The sequence below is a fragment of the Marmota monax genome, unplaced genomic scaffold (genome assembly GCF_021218885.2).
Source record: "Marmota monax isolate L192 unplaced genomic scaffold, Marmota_monax_Labrador192_F-V1.1 WCK01_AAM20220418_F8-fsc00004, whole genome shotgun sequence".
Taxonomy (NCBI): domain Eukaryota; kingdom Metazoa; phylum Chordata; class Mammalia; order Rodentia; family Sciuridae; genus Marmota; species Marmota monax.
The window spans coordinates 33,810,963-33,833,548 of NW_026692881.1; the positions used below are offsets into that span (position 1 = coordinate 33,810,963).

At 44.3% G+C, this 22,586-nt stretch overlaps 1 protein-coding gene across 2 annotated transcripts in view; it reads left to right on the plus strand.

The window, feature by feature from the left end:
• The window catches only part of Plpp4 (phospholipid phosphatase 4), a 113,373-nt gene that overhangs the window by 56,205 nt on the left and 34,582 nt on the right, over positions 1–22,586 (plus strand). Inside the window, exon 5 of one of the 2 annotated variants that reach the window (XM_046450259.2) lies at positions 2,285–2,409. In XM_046450259.2, the coding sequence (XP_046306215.1) occupies positions 2,285–2,409 (125 nt within the window). The remainder of the gene's footprint in view (positions 1–2,284; positions 2,410–22,586) is intronic. The other variant, XM_058581345.1, reaches the window with a different exon arrangement.

Below are 22,586 nucleotides of genomic sequence, written 5' to 3' on the forward strand. Positions count from 1 at the left end.
AGGACAGATCCTAGTTTTCCCCTGAGTTGTTGCCATTCTGTTTTTTTTTTTTTTTTTTTTTTATCATCAGCATAGGTCTTTTCTCTCCTTAGAATTGCAAACTTGCTATTTTGTAGAACAGATCAACAGTAAGGAACTGTCCACTGACCATACTTTCTTATGAGCCACAGCCTGCCACTGGCATTTCCAGAACCATCTACTGCTATCCCAGGGCCTCACCAGATACCTTCTCTCTTATCAGTTTTGTCCTCTGATAAATAAAAAAGGTTAGTTATTGTTCTCTGCACGATGACATGTAGTTTGGCATTGAAATTTGGCTTAGGGCACATTTCTCTACTGCCCCTAAGACCTGATTTCTGTTCTACCTTATCTTTCCTTGTCTGACTACTCTGGTGAAGAGCTAGTCTCTGCAGGCCCAAATTCAAGTCCTGGTCTGGACCCTGATGAATTGCTGGCCTTGGATAAGTTAGATCCCCTTTCCCAACCACAGCATTTATTAATTATAGACTTGGTAGAGGATGCTGGTCAGACATTGAGGGGTAGAAGATGGATAAAATTGAGCAGTGCTTGGCCTGGTCCCGCAGTTCCTCCCTCCCCCTGTGCTTAGAGTTCTTTTAGGGTCCTGATAAAATACTGATTCTTAGGCCTCATCTACTGAGGTTCTGGTTCAGTAGGTAGACAGCCACCCTGGAGAAACCCTGGCCATGTAGGGAAAAGACCAGCAGCACTGATGGATTATTGAGGCCTTACCCAGATCCCAGAGATGTAAGGATCAGCATTCAGTGTACAAGAACTGTGACCCAGGATGCCAGGAAAAGGGTGCTGTGTTTGCAGCATTGGCTGAGTCTCACCCATGGTAGAGAGCCAGCAAATGTTAGTTGGATTACTGTGAAGCAAGGGACCATCACACACCCCCCTGAGGATCCTCACCTGAGTGAGGCAGTCAAGCATGGGGGATGTGTAGGCTTGAGAATTCAGTTGCTGGGTTCAGAGCTTGCTTTGCCACTTACAGGTTGCGAGTGACCTTAGGAAGGAGTGTAAATCTTCCTAAGCCTTCATTTTTGGCAACCGTAAAAAGGAAGAAAGCCCCAGGTTTTTGCCTCAGTGTTCTCCTAAGAGTCGTGGGTTAGTTTTCTGTAGTCCGGACAAAATACCTGAAAAAAACAACTTAAAGACGAAAAGATTGATTTTGGATCACTATTTTCAGAAGTTTTGATCTGTGATTGGCTGGCTCTGTCCCTGGGTTTGAGGGGAGGCAGATCATCATGGTGAAAGGGCAGGGTGGAGGAAAGCCACTCACTTCAAGGTGGCTAGGAAGAAAGGAGAAAGAGGAAGGGGCTGGGGACAAGAAAGAGTTCCCAAGGGCATGTTCCCAAGAACCCGCTCCCTTCAGTGAGGTCCAGCCTCCCAATCATCCATTTAACTATGAGCTCATCAGTGGATTAATTCACTAATTATGTCAGAGCCCTCATGATCCAGTCCCTTCCCAAAAGCCCTGCCTCTGAACATAGCTGCATTGGGGACCAAGTCTTCAGGACAGGAGTTTTGGGGGCATTCTGGATCTAAACTGTAAGAAGTCCCATGGTGTGAGGCTCACGCAGTGCCTAGCATGGAGTCTGGTGCCCAGTATGTGTTCATCAGATATTAGCTGTGGTTCTGGCTTCGGGGCCAGGGTACCCCTCTCCCTGCTAGAGCCTTCTCTCCTGTGCCTTGGACCAGAGAAGCCAGCGTGGGCCTCAGAGTTTTCTGCATCATGGAGCTGAGCTTTCAGGTCTTCTTGGGTCAAGTGGAACCTGCTCTTTGAGGAAAGGCAACTGGATACTGAAATTCAGGGCAGATTTTATATGAATAGCCTGGGGTCCTGGGAGCAGCCTATGGATTGGCAGAGCAGTGGATTGAGGCAGGCAGTACCTTTTATTGCTCTGGAGCTGTGCTTAGGTGCTTCCTATAAGTCATGCCATTTAGTTCTGGGACCTTGCCTTTGGCTGAGTATTGACTTCCCCCTTTGACAGCTGTGGAAACGGAGGCTGGGAAAGGCTGAGCGACTTTCCATAGGTTACACGACTAGTAAGTGGCAAGCGAGCATTCCGACTCAGGTCTTTCTGACCCAGAAGCCTGGGCTTCCCCCAAACCAGCATGTGCAGAGTGCTCTGGGGGAAAACTGCGGTGTTGCCGGCAGAGGGGGCTCGAGGAAGGGGCCGGGGCCGTGGGGAGGTGGGCTCAGCTTGGGGCTCATTGTGATGGCAGCATTTTATATTGAAAATGTCCATGGTGTCTTTTGTAGACCTCGCCCCGATTTCTTTTACCGCTGCTTTCCAGATGGAGTGATGAACTCGGAAATGCACTGCACGGGTGACCCTGACCTGGTGTCCGAGGGCCGCAAAAGCTTCCCCAGCATCCACTCCTCTTGTAAGTTCATGGTGGGGACACACTTCAGTTCCCGTGGGCACGTTCCTGGTCACTTTCTTGGGGAGCTTAGGTGGAGAGAAGAGCATTAGTGTGTGCATGTTAAGCACCATTCATTTTTCTTTGCTGTAGGGTGGTTGGCTTAGAAACAGGATGCTCAACAGGAAGTAATTAGCCTGGAGACAAGGCTCTGGGGTTTACCAACACTGTACGTGTTGTTTCCTGAGCTCAGCAGAGTGTGACGTGTGACGCTTTAACCTTGATGGCACGTGGGAATTTTCCATGTTCCCTGGGACCTGATATTGCTCAACTTAGTGTTCTGCCTGATTTATTTCTTCAATTGTGCGTATTTCAGATATCTGTGTACATATATACATAATGCATATGCAGATTCATGCACACATGCATGTACGCTCACACACACACACACACACACTCACTCACACTGATGTATAGTTCATCTTTAGGTACATGAGCTGGGGTCAGCATCACAGCAAAGGCTGAAGAAAACGAGTCTGGGGCATCATTGGGTAGAAGGAACCACAGGTCTTTGAATTGTGCCAAATCCTGGCTGTCAGATATTAGCTCAGGGCCTCGGCTCCTGCTGCATGAAGTGGGAATGAGAATGCCTCTGCTGTCTGTCAATGAGCAATAACCACCACTTGCATTTCTGAGCACCTGCCGTGCCAGAATGTGTAGGTCCATTGTCTTATTTGGTCCACTCAGTAATTGCAAAGCACTTAGAATCATGAGTTCAAATAAGCAGTAGCTCTCTCTATTGTTATTTATTGTCAGAGATGAAGTTTCCAGAATATCCTGGCTCATGTCTTCATTCATTTTATCAATGTTTATTAAATGACTTGGATACCGGGCACCACGCCAGGTGTTGGGGATACAGACAGAAACAAGATGCAGCCCATGCCTTGAATAAGATGAGCCCCTGCCGTGGCATGTCCATAGGCAGTGGCAGGCTGTGTAGTAAGCTGGCGATTCTTGGGATAATTGGAGGGGGAACTATGGCAACAGGTGACTGACAGCTTGGGATGGGCCATGATGCCAAGTTCTTGACTCCTGCAAGTCTGATCATTGCTTACCTGGGCTTGTCTCATCTTAATCTTTCCTTTTCTTTTTTTCCTAAATTCTGTACCTAAGACAAACCCTACTAGTGGCTGGATTGAGACATTTGAGAATTAATGGAATGCTTTATCCTGTGACCGGCTGTGGATGTTTTGCCCAGAGCCATTGGAGTTGAGGGTCTGTCAACAAGATATTGGGGTGCCAGGTACTCAAAATGAATCGCTGTCAACCTGAACCCCAACATGCCAGGCTGGGGTTGTTCCCACTTAACTTACAAGGACACTGAGGCTTAGACAGACCTAGTAACTTGACAAGGATGACAACCTCTCTTGATCTAATGTCTTGGGCCTTTTGACAGTTTAATACAATGAAGTATTTATAGTTCTTGTAAGTCTACATAAAAACTCATTTTGTCTTTTGGTTTGTTGAAGACCGTGGTGGGTTGCATACCGGCCCCCAAAAGGCAGGCCCAAGTCCTAGTCCCTGGAACCTCTAGAAAAAGGATCTTAGTTAATAATAGTGTATGATATAGTGGCAATTTGCCAAGAGAGTAATTTCAGAATCTCCCCACCCCCTACCCAAGGTGATCATGTGAGAAGATGGATATGGTATCTTGTCTGACGGTAGTAGTCATTTTACTATGTATATTTTTATTATTTAAAAATTACTGCTTACATTCCAAAAAGGGGGGGAAAGGGTCTGTGCAGATGTAATTATAGTAGGGATCTTGAGATGCGATCATTTTTGACATAGGTGACAGGCATGGGGAGACTTGAGACAGACACACAGGGGAGGAGGCCCAGTGGAGACATTGGCAGGTTGAAGTACTGTAGTCCAGCCCTGAACACGTGGAGCCACCACAGCTGGAAGAGGTTCCTCCCAGAGCCTTCAGAGGGAGCGTGGCCCTGCTGGCAACTTGGTGGTGGACTCCTGGTCTCCAGGAGTGTGAGAGAAGGAGTGTGAGCTGTGTTCGCCTCCGTGTCAAGGTCGCCCATTGCTGCAGCCCTGGGAGATGAACATAGAGACTCAGATCAGACACTTAATCAGCACAAAGGAATTGGCTTTAGGGACGTGCAGGGGATTGAGGGAGACACGTTGCTACATATGCTGCTTCAAAACAGGTCCCTGTGTCAGGAGCAGCATGATGCATGAGAATGTGGGCCTCAGGTTCTTCCAGGCCTCAGGCCTCCTGCCACTCGAGGGAGGAAACACACCTGGAAGTGCTTCCTTCCGAAGTCGTTTTTACTCTGTGAAGTACAAGGGTCTGGGGTGCCAGCCGGAGGCTCCCTGCTGTGAGCTGTGGCATCCTTGCCGCCAGGAATTCCCAAGCTGGCGTTGCTCGAGGGACCTGGAATTGTCTTCACCTGGGGTCGGCTCTTTCTGCTCTCTCTCTGTGCCTCACTCAAGTTCTTTTGTGTTGTTTTGGGGATATAATTCATCCTCCCAACAGCTTGGTGCTGTTTTAAGGGGGCTTTAAAAATTAAGAGCACTAAGTAGCGGAACCCTTTCCTAAGATAGGAAAATCTTAATTCTGACTTTTCAAATGGTTGACTAAGGACGGAGGCAGAGTTCAGTGTCTGCTGCTGCACTTGAACTGGGGGAGCAAATAGCTCTCACCTGAAGGCCTCAAGCAGGCAGACGGCTGGACCGCAGAGATCATGGCTGGCACCGCAAAGCTGTTTCCTTTAGACTCACTCTCTCCCTCTAGTCACCAGGAAGACTGTCTCACAGGCTGCCCGTTGGCCGCTTGTTGAATGTGTGACTGAGGTTGATCTGTGCTGGACAAGCTTTTTGGAAGGTGCTATTATTATCTTTTGCTTCAGATATCACTTAGAATGTTATAGATTTGTCCAGTCAGCAGGCGGAATCCTCCACAGCCTCTGGACTTTCATGGGGGTATTTCCATGTATCTCTTTCCCCTTTTGATGACAGGGCAGTGATTGGCTTGAAGGGACCTGCCATCTCCAGTCAAAAAACCATCAGGGCTATTTTCTGGATTTCTTATTGTAACTAATAGGAAGGCTCGTGATTGGGGTGACTTTTGCTCCTCAGAGAGGATGACCTCAGTGGACCTTTATTTTGTTACAAATACTCCTTCTTCCTTAAAAAGAAAAAATCAATTTTCTAGGCTTGATTGACAGAAACTTCTGGGATGTGGGATGGAGATCTAACCCCTGGACCAGGCGTGGTTTTGCTCCTGCTGTCTTCAGAGATAATTGGCCACAGGAATATAGGCCTTGCCCTCATAACATCCTGTAGAAGGGTTGTTTCCTCTGGACTGAAGAACAAACACTGATTTCTTTTGGAGACAAAGGATCTTGTTCTTGATGAGCAACCAAACAACTGCAGCTGAAGAGCTCACAAAGCAAACCCTGAGCACACAGCATGTCCCTGCAGTGGGGGACTCTCAGGGGGACTTGCTCAGCAAGGCAGCCTAATCCCCCTTGATTGGACACGCAGAGACCACAGTTTCCAAGAGCAGGTGGTATCCTGCAGGCCTGGGAGAAGCTTTGGGTTGAAGAGGAGTCAGAGAGTGGACTCTCTCCAGGGTGCTGAACACTGGAACGTTCTGCAAAGAGAATCGAGTCTCATAGCACAATCTCAATTTTTGATTGGGTAATGATTCAAGAGAATAGAGGGGAGAGAGAAAACACAGTAACACAAATGATTAACGCCAAGTCAAGCTGTTCAGAAGCTTCTTTCCTGTAAAAGGGGTGGGAATGAGTGAAGCCATGCCATTGTCCAGGGATGGCCCACGCCAGCAGGCAGGCCAAGCCACCAGCTGCTCGGCTTTGCAGATCAAGTTTTATTGGAACACAGAAATGACCGTTCATTTACATACTGTCTGGGGCTGCTTTCACTTTAGAGGGACAGAGTTAAGTGGTTGCAAAAGAGACATGGTCCACAAAAATGACAATATCTATTTACAATACAAGCTCACCATCCTTGCACCTGACACATGCTGCAACCTGTAGTATTAAAAAGCATTACTGGGCTGGGGATGTGGCTCAAGCAGTAGCACGCTCTCCTGGCATGCGTGCAGCCCGGGTTCGATCCTCAGCACCACATACAAACAAAGATGTTGTGTCTGCCGAAAACTAAAAAAAAAATAAAATAAATATCAAAAAAATTCTAAAATAAATAAATACCAAAAAATTCTAAAATAAAAATAAAAATAAAAAGCATTACTAAACAAGACCAGCACCTTCAGACTGTGCACGTGGATGCTTCAATTTTGAACAGCTCTATTTCAGTATAAAGGGGGGCCATTGTTGCTGGCAGGTATATTCTTTAAAGGGCTGGGGAGGTAGGAAGGGCTGACAGAGAGTCAGTTGCCCCCTGCAGAGCCCTTATTGTTCAGGAGGCCCTGGGCTCAGCACTTGGGAGGGGACCAGGATGATCGTGGCCCATGTCCTCCTTGCGGGTGAGGCGGACCCTAGCCCTACAGCGCTGCTCTCTGGAATGAGAAGCTGGGAATGTCTGTCAAGGGGCAGGGCAGCCTCCAGGAGGAAAAGCACTTTCTCTTAGAGTTTCCCACCAAAGAGTACAGGTGGGTTTCATGTTTTGAGGTTTTTATTATGTCTGAAGCGTCTTAATTCTAGTTGTGACTGTGTATAGAAGTTTAAGCTGCAAATCATTTCCATGCAGGACTCCAGTCCAGAGCATGCCTAAGACAGGTCTGAGGATGTTGCTTTCCTCATTTTTCTCTATTTTTTTTTCTGGGACCTCCTAGGATATTTTCTCTGTCTCTGGTCATCTGAATTTCCTGAAGATGATGTGCCTTACTGGGCTTCTTTTATTGACTTTCTTGTCCTGGTCACTCCACGAGTCCTTTTAAGCTGGAATTTCATTACTTGTACCTCTGTGGTCCCTGTTTCATCTTTGGAACTGTCTTAAGCAGATGTTGAATCTCCTGGACTCTTAATCTTTTTATTATCTTTTCTTTCCTATTTTTTATGTCCTTTATGCTCATCTCTCAGAGATTTAAATAATTGTATCTACTAACCGTTCTACAGAATCATCATTTTGATTTTTATATTTTTAATTTCCAAGAACTCTTTCTTGAACTCTGATTTTAAAAAAAATCAATAGCTTGTTCTTTTTTTTCCCCATGGACGCGATATCTTTTACCTCTCTGCTTGCAGGTTGCACCTGCTCCCTGCCTTCTGTTTGTGTGTTCAACATCTGGTGTCCTTGACTGTTCTTATTAAAGGTCTAGTTGCTCAGATAACTGGGTAGAGCTGGGTAAGTGGGGTCCACTGGCTTGCTGGTTCCTGAGGGTTAGCATCTGACTTTTACCTTGAGGCTCTTTGGTCCCAGAAGAGGCCTCCCAGGCCCTGCGGGTGCCCACAGGTTGGCTCACCTTGGGGACTTGCACATGCTCTCCTTGTTTTCCATCTTGCTGTTGGGCTGTGTCTTCTCCTCTGTCTCTTATTCTTTCCCAAGTTCAGAGCCTCGGATGATTAAAGCTTTAAATCTTCTTCAAGAGTGGGCAGGGGTGGTTTCCTAGTTCTGCAGGACATGGCTGGGGCCTGGGGAGTTTAGCTTCTGTTTATAGGGACGTTCTACTTAACCTCTGTTTCCAGACCCATCTCTGCCCCACCACCCTTGCCTTCCCCAGGACCAGATGCCTCCAGTTCCAAGGCTTTGCAGGCCCCTGTGGAGTGAAGGACTGCCTTGCTCCTCCTCAGCACCATCCTCAGCGGGATCAAAGACTGATCTGTCTGTAGCAGTGCAAGTCGGAAGCCCCTGGGCCACTTGCTTCCCATCTTCACATGGTGTGCTGTGGAGTTCAAGTGCCATCAGATGGAATTTATGTTCCTGAGAAGCAGAACCAATAGGTTGTGCATCTCTTTCTCTGTATCTACCATGTAATGAGAGACTTATTTTAAGGAATTGGCTCATGGACTGTGGGGCCTGGCAGGTCTGAGTTCTTCAGGACAAGCTGGCAGACTGGGTATTCAGGTAAGAGTTGATGTTAAAGCCTTGAGCCCCAGCTGAGACCAGTAGGCTGGAAACCAGGTAGGGCTCCTAGTTGCCAGTCTAGACGTAGAATTCTTCCTGATGTAGGAAATCTCACTGTTCACTATTGAGGCCTTCAGCTAATTGGATGAGGCCCACTTACATTATGGAGGCTAGTCTGCTTTATGTAGTCATCACTTTGCAAAATACTTTCACAGCAACATCTAGACTGGTGTTTGACCAAACAAGCAGCCGTCGTGGCTGCACTAAGTCGAGTTAGACATCACACTGCTGCTCCTTCTGTCACTTCTCACTTTAAAGTCAGAAATGCCGCCGTGGAACTCTGGTGACCTCATTGTAGAAGAAGCATTTGCTTTGTGTTGCGTTTGTTAGCAGGGTCCTTGAGAAACGCACACATGCGGAGGGGTCTTTGCAGGCTGAGTGTCTGAGAGTTTGCTTTTGCTGAAGGGATCTAAGTAGCTTTTAAGTATGAATTGGGAAATGATCACAAGATATCATCTCTGCCAGGTCTAACTCCATCGAGTATGAATATTCAGTGTCATAAACCAGCTGCTTCTTAGAGTGGCCCCACAGGCTTCTGCATAAAGAAAAAGGAACCAGGAGAGCAGGGAAGACTGCAAGGGTCATTTGTTTTGCATCATTTTATGAAATGAAATTGCTCTCAAGGGGTTTTGCTGGTAGACAGGGAGCTTGGGAACTCCTCTCCTCTTAGCATTGTGTGAACAGCCCGGGCTGCACAGACCACTGGTTCAACCTGATGAGCTGGTGGCCATTTGTCTGAGATCAACTCACCTCATGTGGCTTCTCTTGTGACTTAAAAGGAAAACTTCCTGATCAAGGGACCTCAGTGAACTTGGCAAGAGTTCTTCATAGTTTTTCTTCCTAATTTTTTTTTTTATCATCCTACGTCTCAAGCTTCCAGGGCAATTGCAGAGGTTCTGGGAAGCAACTCACCTACTTTGCCACGTCTGCTACCTGAATGAAGACTCACTGTGCCTTGGAAGGCCTGCCCTGGGCCTGCCAAAGCCTGGGATGAGGGTGCAGAAGGAGCCCTCTCTGCAGGGCATGTTCAACAGCCTGCTTTTCATTACTACTCCTCTGAACCCCCCCCCCCCGGAGGCAGTTAGACTTGTCCCTCTAACTCCCACGAGATTTGGATGCCATCCATTTATTGTATATCTGTTAACATACTTAAAAATAAAAGCCCTTAGTTTCGAAGTCACGTGAAGGGACATCAGCAGACTTGGCAAGAGCTCCTCACCGTCTTTCCTCTAATGATAGTTTTTATTTTTCCCTTCCAGATGATTGTAATAGCTAAGATTTATTTCATCTCCTTAAGAACCAATTTTCATCCCCCCAGGAGCAGGAGCTATCTTCTGATCGACAATGTATATTCTAGGATAGTGGCTCTTAACTGGGCAGTTTTGCCCCCTGGGGACATTTAGCAATGTCTGGAAACATTTGATGATGTTTTTTTTGTGTGTGTATGTGAGTGTGTGTGTGTGTGTGTGTGTGTGTGTGAAGCTGGTGCCGTTGGCATCTGCTGCCTAGAGATCAGGGGTGCTCAGCTCCATGACAGTTACGCAGCTCAACATGCCAATAGGGTCCAGCTGGGACACCTCGCTCTAGGGCAATGGGGTGATATATGGAAGAAATGAGTAATTCATGTGTTAAATTCATCTACTCTCCAAGTTCCTGGTCTGAATAAATAGAATCTTTTAAGAAATGGGTACTGTTTAATTCATTCAGCATACTCCACATCAAAGAATTGGTTTGCTCTTTTCTTCTTTGGAAAAAAAAATGATTGGGGTCAGATCAAAGATTATAATTAAAGCCCAATGTCCAGCTTTTTTATTATAAAATATTTTGAACATTTAAAAGAAATGGAATGTGCAATGAATCTGCACCCCCAGATGCAACGCTCTGCTCTTCTCCTTTCCTGTTTTTTCTTCCCATTTCCCACACCACTCATTAACATGATTATTTTTTTAAAAAAAATAGCAATATTAGGGCTGAGGTTGTAGCTCAGTGGTACAGTGTTTGCCTCACACATGTGAGGCCCTGGGTTTGATCCTCAGCACCACATATAAATAAATACAATAAAGGTATTGTGTCCAACTACAACTAAAAAATCAAATATTAAAAAAATAGCATGTTAAGGTAAATATACATTGACATGCACAAACCACAGCCAGTCAACCCTGACCAGTGGACACTCTGTGTGACCCATGTTCCCATCACAGAGGAAAGCATTCCCATAACCCCAAACAGTTCCTGTCTGTGTCTCTCCAGTCAGTCCTCATCCCTTGGAGGGAAGCAACCACCGTTCATGTTTCCTTTCCCCTTTTATTTATTTATATTTTTCTGAACTTTAGATTAACTTTGTCCATTCATTCCATTCCCATCATCGGAATCCACAGTATTTGCTCTTTGTGTCTGTGAGCGTCTGCTCTTATGTCTTCCAGTTCATCCATGCTGGAGTATCAGTAACTAGCCCTTTTATTGCTGAGATGTAAGCTGTGGCGATGGACCTCACACACGGTGTTTGTCCATTCTATGCTTGGTACACATTTGGATTTTTCCAGTTCTTTTCAGTTGTGAATTTGAGAGCAATTCCTTTAGTAGATTTTATGCTGGCAAAATATCTGAGAGAGGCATTGTTGGGTTAAAAGTTTTCTGAAACTCCAGGTTTCCCATATCTTCACTAATATTTCATGTTATCCATCTTTTTGATTTTACTCATCTTGGTAGGTGTGCAGTGGGATCTCACTGCAGTTTTAATTTGCATTGCCCTGATAGCTGATGGTGTTGGGTACCCTGTCATTTGCATATTGGCTTTTCACAACACTTTCTATTTGCATATTATCTGTTCGGGTTCTTTGCCCGTTATAATTTCTTTGGCTGTAATTATGGTTAATTGGAGTTTTCGCATACCTTATAAGCCTTGGTTGGATAGATGCTTTTCCCCCCCATCTTAGTGCCTGTTCATCTTACTGGTGTCTTCAGCCACTTTTAATTTTGATTGAGCCTGACTACTTTTTCTTTCTGTTTGTTGCTGTGTCCTGCTAAGAAACCTTTTCTTATCCTTAAATTGCAAAGGTGTCTTCTTATGTTTTCAGGATTTATCTGTATTGTAGCTTGCACCAGTGATTTGTTTTTATTGCTCAATAATAATGTGGTTTTATGCCACATCTTATTTATCCACTAGTCAACTGATGGACATTTAGGTTGTTTTCAGCTTCTGAGTGATGGAAAATGCTGCTATAATGTCTGTGTGCAACTTTTTGTGAGGGACATATCCTTCATTCTCCTGGGTATACACATAGGATGGAACGAAGGACCGTGAGGTAACTCTGTTTAAATCTGAGGAGCTGCCCAACTGGTCTCCACAGCAATGCTACCATTCTATATTCCTACTGGCGGTGTGATTTTGACATCTTTTCATCTTTTTATGTATCTGTTAGCCATTTGCAGGTCTGCTTGGAAAAGGTGCCTATTCAGGTCCTTCACCCATTTTTACGTTGGGTTACTATTTTTTTCTATTGAATTGAACGAATGCCTTATATATTTCGGATGTTACCTTGCATCACATACATGGTTTGCAAATGTCCTCTCCATCATTGGGCTCTTTCCTTGTGTTGTTTCTTGCTTCCTTTGCTGTTCAGAAGCTTTTTAGTTTTTGGTAGCCCACTGGTTTATTTTGCTTCCCTATGATCTCGGCCTCATATCCAAAAGATCATTGCTGGTGCCAATGTCAAGGAGCTTCTTCCATGGATTTTCTTGTAGGAGTTTTTATGGCTTCAGTCTTACATTTATGTGTGGTGTGTGTGGATTCCCAGTTTGTTCCCAGTTTTCCTAACACCACTTATGGAAGAGACTGTCCTTTCCCTATTATGAGTTCTCAGAAACTTTGTAAAAAATTAATTAACTGTATGTGTGTACGAGTCCTAAAAGCCCTCTATTCTGCTCCACAGGTCTGTCTATTTCGCACTAGCACCATACTGCTTTTGACTCCTGTGGTTTTGTAATGTGATTTGAAATGAGAAAGGGTGATGCCTCGTGCTTTGTGCTTCATCCTCAACACTGCATTAGTCATCCGAGGTCGTTTGTATTTCCATGTGAAGTTGAGGATTGCTTTAGGATTCATTCCTCTGAACTACACCATTGGAATCTTGATAGGGATCACGCTGTCTCTCCAGCACGCTTTGGGTAAAATGGATATTTTCATAGTGTCTATCCTTCAAATCCTTGAATAAATTAAAACTACAGTGACATATCACCATACACACCTGCTAGGATGGATGTTATCAATGAGATAAGACATAACAGATGGTGAGAATGCAGAGACAAGGAAATCTTCACACACTATGGGTGAGAATGTTATTATGGAAAACAGTGTGGAGGTGCCTTAAAAATTAGAAGTTGAACCACCTTATAATCCAGCAGTCCCACTTCTAGGTCCATATCCAAGGGAAATGGAATCAGTATGTGGAAGAGATACCTGCACCCTCGTGTCCACTGAGCATTATTCACAACAGCCAAGAGGTGGAAACAACCTAAGAGTGTGTTGGTGTTTATCCAAATAATATATTTGGGTTTACCCAAATATATTATTCAGCTTCAAATAGAATGAACTTCTGTGATTTTTGGCAACAGGGATGAGCCTGGAGGACATTATGCTAAGGGAAATAAGAAGACACAGAAAGTCAAGTATTGCATGACCTCACTTCTAATGAGATCTAAAAGGAGTTGAGCTCATAGGAGCAGAGAGAAGAGCAGTGGTCTCCAGGGGCTGGGAGAAATGGAGAGATGTTGGTGCAACATTACAAATGTACAGTTCTTAGGTGAAAAATTCTGGGGTATTTAACACACAGCAGGGAGACTGCCGTTAACAGTAATGTGTTGTGGACTAGAAATTTCCTGAGCAGATTTTAAATATTATCACCCTGCCTTCCCAAAAAGGTAATTAGGTGAGATGATGGATATATTAACTTAATCATGATAATCATTTCATAACATGCATAATCAAAACATTACAGCATACACCTTGAACTTGTACAATTTTTGTTTGTCAATTATACCTCAATAGAGCTCAAAAAAAAAAATGAAAAGGTGGATACCATGAGTGAAGACTGTCCCATAGTCCTCATATCTGGAAATGGTCCCCATTCTGAATGAGCTTGGCTCACTGCTGCTAAGCAACACCCTCCTCCTGTGGCAGCGGTCGTCTTGGACAGGGGATGTGGCAGCAGAAAAGGTGTTTGCTGCCTTGGAGACTGACACTCTGCAATCATGCAGTCAGGCCTCCTTGGCTTACCCTCCTTGGTGGCTTCCAGTGCACCCAACAGATCTCAGACTAATGTAGTGCTCGGGCCCCTGCAGGCCTGCAGCGCGTGCTCTGCTCCCCTGAGTGGTTTCCTGTGTTGTCTTTACAGTAAATGCCAACAGCCATCCCTCTTGGTGCATGTAAGACGTGTTGGGTGCTGTGCTGAGGGCCACAAAGGTCTTGTCCCATTGGATCCTCCCAACATACCATGATCAATACTGTTTTTAATCAGAATGTGCAGATGAGGAAACCGAGATTCAGAGAGTGCAATGATTTGTCCCCAGGTCACACAGCTGGCATGCCACAGAGCTGGTATTTATATCTAGACCATCTGGTGTTGGAGCCCTTGACTTCAGAGTCTAATTCTTAACGGTTCCTGCAACACCAGGCAGCTGTATGCTTCCCTTGCTGGGCCTTTGCCCTCCGCTTCCTCCCCTGCCTCCTATGGGCTGTAAGAGTCCTGCCACCTTCATTCCCTCTGATTCCCAGGGATCAGCACCTGCATCTTTCTGGCCGAGAGCTTCTCATGGTGCAGACTCACTCTGCCTGTGTTTGTGGCAAGGAATAGAAGCCCAACCCATCCCCCCAGCAGCCCTCAGACGGTGACTGGTGTGTGAGGTGGATAAAGCCCCCAGCTCCCTGCCCCTAAGGTGGGCTGAGTCCCTGGTGTATTCACACTGGCTCACCAAGGCCTTCGGTGGGATTGACCTCTTACTGCCCATGCTGGTACCTTGCTCCACGGTGGCTCTGATGGCTTCCTCCCATCCCTGTCTCACTTTCCTGCTGGGGATTCCTGGGACCACCTCCCCAACCAACTGCTGGCACTTGAATCCAGCTCAGGGTCTCGTCTTGAGGGAAGCCATCTGGGACATTCCATGCTGCCTTCTGCTCCTCCTTGAGTCTCAGCCTCGGTGTGGCCTTAGGGAGATTCCACCCTGAAAACCCCGCACCCTCCTCTCCTTACTGTCACAGCACTTAGCTGAGTCTGTTACTGTCCTTGGTATGGACTATTTTTCCTCTCTGCTTCCATCATTGGCCTCAGCTCCATGAGGGCACTGTGACTGTCCAATGCCCAGGTGCTCCCAGCGTCCGGCACAGTGAATGGTCATAATAGTTGCCCCAGAAATTTATTGAATGGACTGACCTGATTTAGGGACCCGACTGAATAAAGCATTTCTTACACTGTAATTTATTTATGCTATAAATGTGTGTCCAGGACCCCAAACTCACTCCTGATGTCCAGTTCTTAGAAAGCTACTTATCTTTTTTTTATTTTTTTGGTTCCAGGGATTGAACCCAAGAGTGGTTTACAACCAAGATGCATCCTCAGATGTTTTTACTTTTTATTTTGAGACGGGGTCTAAGTTGCTTAGGGCCTTGCTGAGTTGCTGAGGCTGACCTTGAACTTGCAATCCTCCCGCCTCAGCCTCCCGAGTTGCTGGGATTACAGATGTGCACCACCATGCCCAGGTTCACCTTCTTTTGTTTAGAGAGAGAGAGAAACCCAAGCTGTGAGGCTAAGCTGGCCAGCGCCCGTGCTGACCAGCGTAAGGGAACAGGAGGCCTTGCCATTGCTTGGCTTAGAGGGGTAGTGGATCCGGACAGGGCTGCCATCCCTTTGCTTACTGAGATTCTGGTCTCTTTCGACTTTAGGTGGCTCTGCTTTAGGAGGGGGTTTAAAATTTAAAGATGCCTGCCAAAGATGTCCTTGGGAGTCTTGGCTGGGCACCCTGGAGGAGCCTTGTGAACACTGGCGCCCCCTGCTGCCTCAGCAAGGCAAGCGCCTGCAAGTTAGGGCCCTTTCTACCTGGCGGCTTGGGGTGGGATCTGGGTGGGGTTTGGAGGGCTGGAGACAGACTAGCTTCCTGACTCCACAGCCTTGACATCCCTCAGTTTCTGATAAGCAGACATTTCTTTGGGGGCCTCCTTATGATTATTTCTACCATCAGATTGATTCGATTTCAGGCCCAAGTCATTCTCTCCCATAGGCTTATCTCCCTCGGTTTTCTGGGTCACAAGGAGCTCTATGAGTTTTCCACTGAGAGAAGGTGGGGAGGGGGGATGGGAGGAGGGAGAGAGTTTGATAGCTGAATCTGGCTCTCCTGGTGTCTTACCCTGTACGGGAGGAGCTCTAGATGTCCATGATTCCCCAGCTGAACCCCCTAACCCCAAGGTGATGATGACCTTGTGAAAGATGTGGCTCATGTTCATGGCCTGCACCAGTATGGTCATTTGGTTAAATCTTCATTTATTTTTGTCTGGGTACTATTTTTAGATAAAACAAGATTCTAATTATTTTCTTTCAGAAATTTTCCTTTCAAAAAAGAAGAAAAATGCCTGGCGTTTGCCAACTGTGGTCAGGATGCGGGTCCCGTTGAGCAGTGGCCGTTCCTCCCCAGGGATCCGTCCTGTGAACTGTGCTGGGTTCTGCTGTTAGGATGGTTTTAGCTTCTAGAACAAGTGAGATGGGAGTTGCCATGTTTCACACTTTGTCGTGATACCTTTGGTAGGACTCCTAGGGCTCTGTAAATTCTAAGGCTATTCCTTTACCCATTTATTTAGTAAAATAAATTATTTATACCACATGCATTTATTGGATACCTTCTGTGTGCCTGGACTGGGTTAAGTGCAGGAGTAGATAGTGGTGAACACAGACAAAATTCTCATCCTTATTGGCCCACTCCACTCTGGGAACTGCATCTGTCCCTGCTCTCAGCAGGTGAGCCCAAGGCACAGGGCAGAGTGAGCAGAGAGCAGGTCTCCCTCCTCCGCTGGGCACCCTTGGGCAGTGAACATCCCAAGCAATAATTCTTGGCAGCCCTGATAGATAGCAATGGATGTTGAGCAAATAATTACATAAATGGACATTTAATTATAATCCTGATATATATGAGTAGCACAAATACATAATGCATAGTAATTAAATGGAATCTGACATAATCAGAGGACTCTGGGACATTTAATTCTGCAGGAAGAGGGAGGTGACACCAGGTCAAGAGGAGATGAGAGCATTTCTGGGTAGAAGAAACTCAGTGTACCTGCCTGTCATTGTGCTGCACGGGGGAGAGCAGGACACGGGTGGCTGGTGATGGAGAAGGGGCAGAGCACGCAGGTCATTTGAAGACTCCAACACTTCTGGCCTAAACGCCATGAACATTCATGTTTTTCCTCTTCCTCTGTATTCTCATAATCACGTGCCATTAAATGTCAGAGTGCCGTTTTAAGACCTAGCCTGGGGCCAGGAATTATATATTTGCTATAATATAATGATAATTATAATGATTATAATTTTAGGATCATTAGATTGCCCTGCATTATCTTGTTTTCAAGTATGTTTCCACATTGATGATGATGGAGAGAGGAATTATTATTTTCAGACTGAGATGTGAGTTTGGCCTGGCTCCGTGACTTTGTAGTGATGGGATCTTGGGCATGTGGCTTCAGGGACAGGAGGTGCTCCTGGGGCAGGAGTTCTCACCCTTGCCTCTGGGGGTGTGGTGGCAGATTAAACGGAATAATTTGGCATCATTCCTATTCCTATTCTGATATGGAGGGGTATCTGAAACTCTGATTCTGGAAAAGACCGGGAAATTCTGGCCCCTGTTCCGGTGGCAGTGAGGGGAGAGAAGACTGTCCCTGCGGATGTCTCTGAAGTGCCTTATTTGTAATGCAGCACTGGAGCAGGTCCCGAGCCCCAGCTTGTTTCCCTGCTGAAAAGTGTTTGTAGTGATCATGCTCCTCACAGTGTCTGCCTTGGCATGAGTTTCGCTGTGCGAACGGGAGAGAATGCGTTCTTGTGGAGTGCTTCTTTGCTCTATATCTACAGTATTAATTTCATTCTAAGTACAGATCCATATGCCTTGGAGACTCAGCATCTCGCAACTTTTCAAAACAAGAATAAAAAAATTGAGAAACATTTCTTCAATCAGGGCCTGCTGTGCGTGTAAGTAGCACAGAATGCTGTTAAGAAGATTCTCGAAAACCAGTGTGAGCTTCAGAGACCCTCCCTCGGGCTAGGCTGATGGATATCTCCTGGTCTCATGAGCCTGCCAATCTCAGGCTTGGAGGTGAGGAGCCCGTTGGAGGTCATTTTTTCAGAGTGCAGGTTAGTGCTCACCTGCAGGGGTCACGGAGGCTGGGCTGCCTGGAGTGAGGTCAGCCTGCATGGACTGGACATGAATGGCTGCCACGGCCTGACCTTTGGCCTCAGGGGTAAAAGTCTTCTCCATGCACTTGCTCGTGGGCTATAGTTGAAGAAATGAACTAATGATCTCTTCCCTAAGGGAACCCCATAATCCATGGAGACAGTTGTTAGAGATGCAAAAGGAGCCCCTGGGTACAGTGAGGGTGTTTGTCCCGAAGAGTTCAAGGCAACTGGATGCCTGGGTCCTGGGCTCCTCCACTAATGCATCTGGACCATGGTCTGGACCTGGCCCTGAGATCAGAGTGGAGGAGCCGACTGCCTGTCCCCAGAAAGGTGCCAGGGGAGGACTTTTGCCCAGCATGGGGAACCGTGTGAGCTTCAGTGAAGAGTCACTTTGCAACAGGAAGTTTGGTCCTTTGCTTGCTCCTGGCCCCTCCTCTCACTTCTGCAAGTGCTGCAGTAATTAAATGCTAAAAGCTGCATGTGGTACTGACCACCACAAAACCCACTGCAGAGTGACTTGATGTGGCCTTCATTCTTGGCATTGGAACCCTGATTGTTGGCAAAAAGACGACTTTGTCTTCCATAATCTCCACCGATTCTGCAATAGTTACTTGGAGGGCCCTTTCTTCTCCAGAGGCAATGTGTCTGCTTTATTCTTTATTCTTTCTCTTTTTGGTACCAGGGATTGAATCCAGGGGTGCTTAACCACTAAGCCATATCCCCAGCCCCTTTTTTGTTTTTTTATTTTGAGACAGGATCTCACAAAATTGCTTAGGGTCTCACTAAGTTGCTTAGGAGCTCATTAAGTTGCTGAGGCTGACTTAGATAGAACTTGTGATCCTCCTGCCTCAGCCTGCAGAGCTGCTGGGATTATAGGATAGGCAACCATACCCGCTTTCTTCTTAAGAGACAGCTGCAAGAAATGTCTGTCCTAGGGATTGCATGCCTGGGAGAAGGAGATGAGGAAGAATATGGTGCTCTCTGTAGCCTCACACCCATGGTCTGGGGAGTTGGCAGATGTGAGTGGCAAGGATGAGCCACCTGGGTAGGACTGAGCTGTGGGAAGAGCTGCCAGTCTTCACCAGCACCTGGGACCTAACTGCCACCAGTTAAGGGAAGGATGTCATAGTGTCCCAGAGCAGAGTGGTCCCTAGATACCCGGAAACTAGATTCAGTATTTTTAACACCAAGACTTTTCAGGTGCTTCTTGTACAAGCCAGTGTTGACCAGAGCGGATCTCTCCTGGAGGTGACTGAGGCAGGGGAGGAGCAGAGCCAGGTGATCTGGCACCTCACAGCTGCCTATCTTGTGTACCCTGCCCATGTGGCTGGGCTGTGACAGAAGAAGGTAGAGAGAGTGAATCCACATCCTGCCTGCTCATCTGTTCAGCTTGGACTCATGTTCCCAAGACTTTCCAGAACCCTTCTGTGCTTACCAGGGTCCACAGAATGCCCTTCCTATCATCTGTCTTGTTTCCCTTGTGGAGTGATGAGATGGAAAACGCAAGTGAAATGGTTGCCTGCTGTAAATTTGGATGTAAACAAGAGTTTAAAATGTTTTCTAGCACTGAATAATTTATTATATGCATTGAATGATAGGTGAAATTAATAATGCAAGTTCATAAGGAATAAGTTTATGAATGTATGTCCAGTATTTTACTAGAATCCAGGGACACTGAACAGCATATTCTTCTTCCTAAAATAGATGTCTCTGAAATAGATTTTATTAATCTTTAAAGATGATGAGCACAGATAATGGAAAGAGGAGTTTTTTTTTTTTTTCATTTTCTCATAAGATGCTCAAGAAGAACAGGTCCTGAAATAAATGTTTAGTTAAATCCTAATATTTCTTGATCAAGAAGAAATAAGTGCCTTTCAAAGAAATGTCTAGAAATTAGAGGACAAAGCATAATCCTAAGAGGATCTATTATTAAATAACAAAACTGGCATGATTTTTATCCAAGTAGCCTTATCATGAGCTTGTAAGTGACTTTTCTCATCCTTGTCAATCCCATTTTTGAAGTGAAAGTTAGAAACTGCATTTTTTTTTAAATGAACTATGAGCAATTTGGAGGAGAAACCCAATGGGAGAGGGGTGGATCGTCCATCACCCAGCAGGTCATCTGGACTTGGTCGCTCATCTAGACTACCATCTTCCATCTAGAGGACATTCTTCTGGATGTGATCAATGAGTTATTGTGTTTCCGTCAGCATTAGTATTGCATTTGGTGGAATGTGACCCTTCTGTGTGGAAAGTCGAGGGGTGCCTTGTCTTGTCAGATATTCCTTTCTCGGATTGCGTGTGGCCCAGTTTCATGAGCTACAGCACCTTTCTGAAGGTGGGCTGCTCAGATGCTGGTGAAAAGGTCCTCAGGTGTTGGCTTGTGGGGACTTCATGGTGGAGGTGAAGTGGAACTTTCACAGGCTCTGGAATTTAAAAGATATGAGCGTGAATCTAGGTAGCTTCAGGGACTTCAGTAATCCCTTGGTTTCTCTAAGATTTTATTTTTCTCATCTTTGAAATAAATATGGCAATATTTCATACTATTGTGAGGATAATTAAGTTTTCAAAATATGCTAATTTCCTGTTCCCGTCACTTCAGATATCTTAAGGATAATGGGTACATAGAGACGAAGATAATTGGTGTTAGATTTGGAGGACTGACTTAGATGATAATTGTTTGGAATTATAAAACTTTTAGATAAAGAACTTCTGATTTGATACATGAGGGAGAAATTGGTACTAGAGTTGTCTTTATTATTATTTTTAAGATTGATAAAATTAATAAACTCCTAGTGAAACTAATCAAGAGAAAGTAGAGTAAGAACACACAAATTACCAATATCAGGAAATAAAGATCCTGAAGCTATTAAAAAGTTAATAAGGAAATATTGTGAACATTTTTATGCCAACAAATTCAGCATTGTAAGTAAAATGGTTAAATTCCTTGCAAACCACTCTTCACCAAAATGGATATAAAATGAGGTAGAAATTTAATTTGTAATTAAAACTCTTTGCAGAAAGAAAGCTCCAGTCCCAGGTGGCCTTATGAGTATCATGCATCAACCATTTACAGAAGAAATAATATCAACCTTGCACAACATTTTATTAAAAATGGGAGAGGAGGGAACACTTCTCAACCGGTTCTGTTGGGCTATACAAATAAAGTTATAAAATAATCCTGTTAACAAAATCTGACAGGACATAAAATTATAAACCAAATTTCTCAAATACAGAGACAAAAATTTTAAATTAGCAAGTTTACAATACATTAAAAAAAGTTTAAGCAATACATTAAAAAATTAGAATTTATCCCCAAAATACAAAGTTGATATAAAAAATTAAAATCAATTATTATAATTAACCATACTATAAAAGGAGAAAAATCATATGATCATCTTCATTGATGTAGAAAAAAGGACATCATTTATGATAGAATTTCTTATTAAACTAGGAATACAAATAAAGGGCATCTCTGAAGCACCTGCTGCTAGCTTCATAGAAGATGGAAGACTGAAAGGTTTTTTTTTTTTAGGTCATGAGGAGACATCTCTCACTGTCTCTATTCAATACTGTGATGGTGGTCTTAAAGCAGTTAGACAAGAAAGTGAAAGTGACAAGGAAGATATAAAATTATTTTTTTTTTGTAGAATTATGATTATTTATTTAGGAAAGCCTAAGACATCTACAAAACATGCTAGAACAAGTAAGTGCATTTTACAAGATTATAAGAAAAAAGTCAATATAAGAAATCAATTGTATATAATAGCAAGTTTAAAATCAAATGTTTATAATAGCAAGAGGCAATTAGAAATAATACAATTTAAAGTATATTTATGGTGGCATCAATTTAGGAATTATAGGAATAAACTTAACAAGAAATTGGAAAATGTATATTTTTAAAACTATCAAAAATCACTGAAAGGAGACTTAAATAAGTGGAAGTGTATACCATGTTCATGAATTAGATGATCCAATAAAGCTAAGGAATTAATTCTCCCTGAATTGTATTATAGATTCAATATAATTATACTTAAATTTTTTAAAAAAAATTTTAAAAGCTGATTATAAAATTATATGAAAACCCAAAGGACTCAGAATAACCAAACAATTTTGAGAAAGACTTTTTCAAAGTCCTTTCAAGAGGAATTTCTTTTGAAGTAACTAAAATTACCTAAAATTAAGAGTTCTTATAAAATTGTAATAATTAATCCACTGTGGCTTAAGAATACATAAGTAAGTATTTGATCCACTTTGAGTTGATTTTTGTGCAAGGTGAGAGACAGAGGTTTAATTTCATTTTGCTACATATGGATTTCCAGTTTTGCCAGCACCATTTATTGAATAGGCTGTCTTTTCTCCAGTGAATGATTTGGCACATAAATATGGTTATCTCATACTAGAGATGTGGTTTGATAGAATGCAGAGTATTATCTCCGGGTTTGTTTGTTTGTTTGTTTGTTTTGTATTTACTAAGAGTTGCTTTGTGGCATAAGATATGGTCTATTTTAGAGAAGGAGCCATGTGCTACTGAGAAGAAAGTCTATTTGCTCATTGATGGATGAAATAGTTAAGTCTAAATTATTGATTGTATTATTAGTTCTATAGTTTCCTTATTTAGTTCTTGTTTGGAAGATCTGTCCAGTA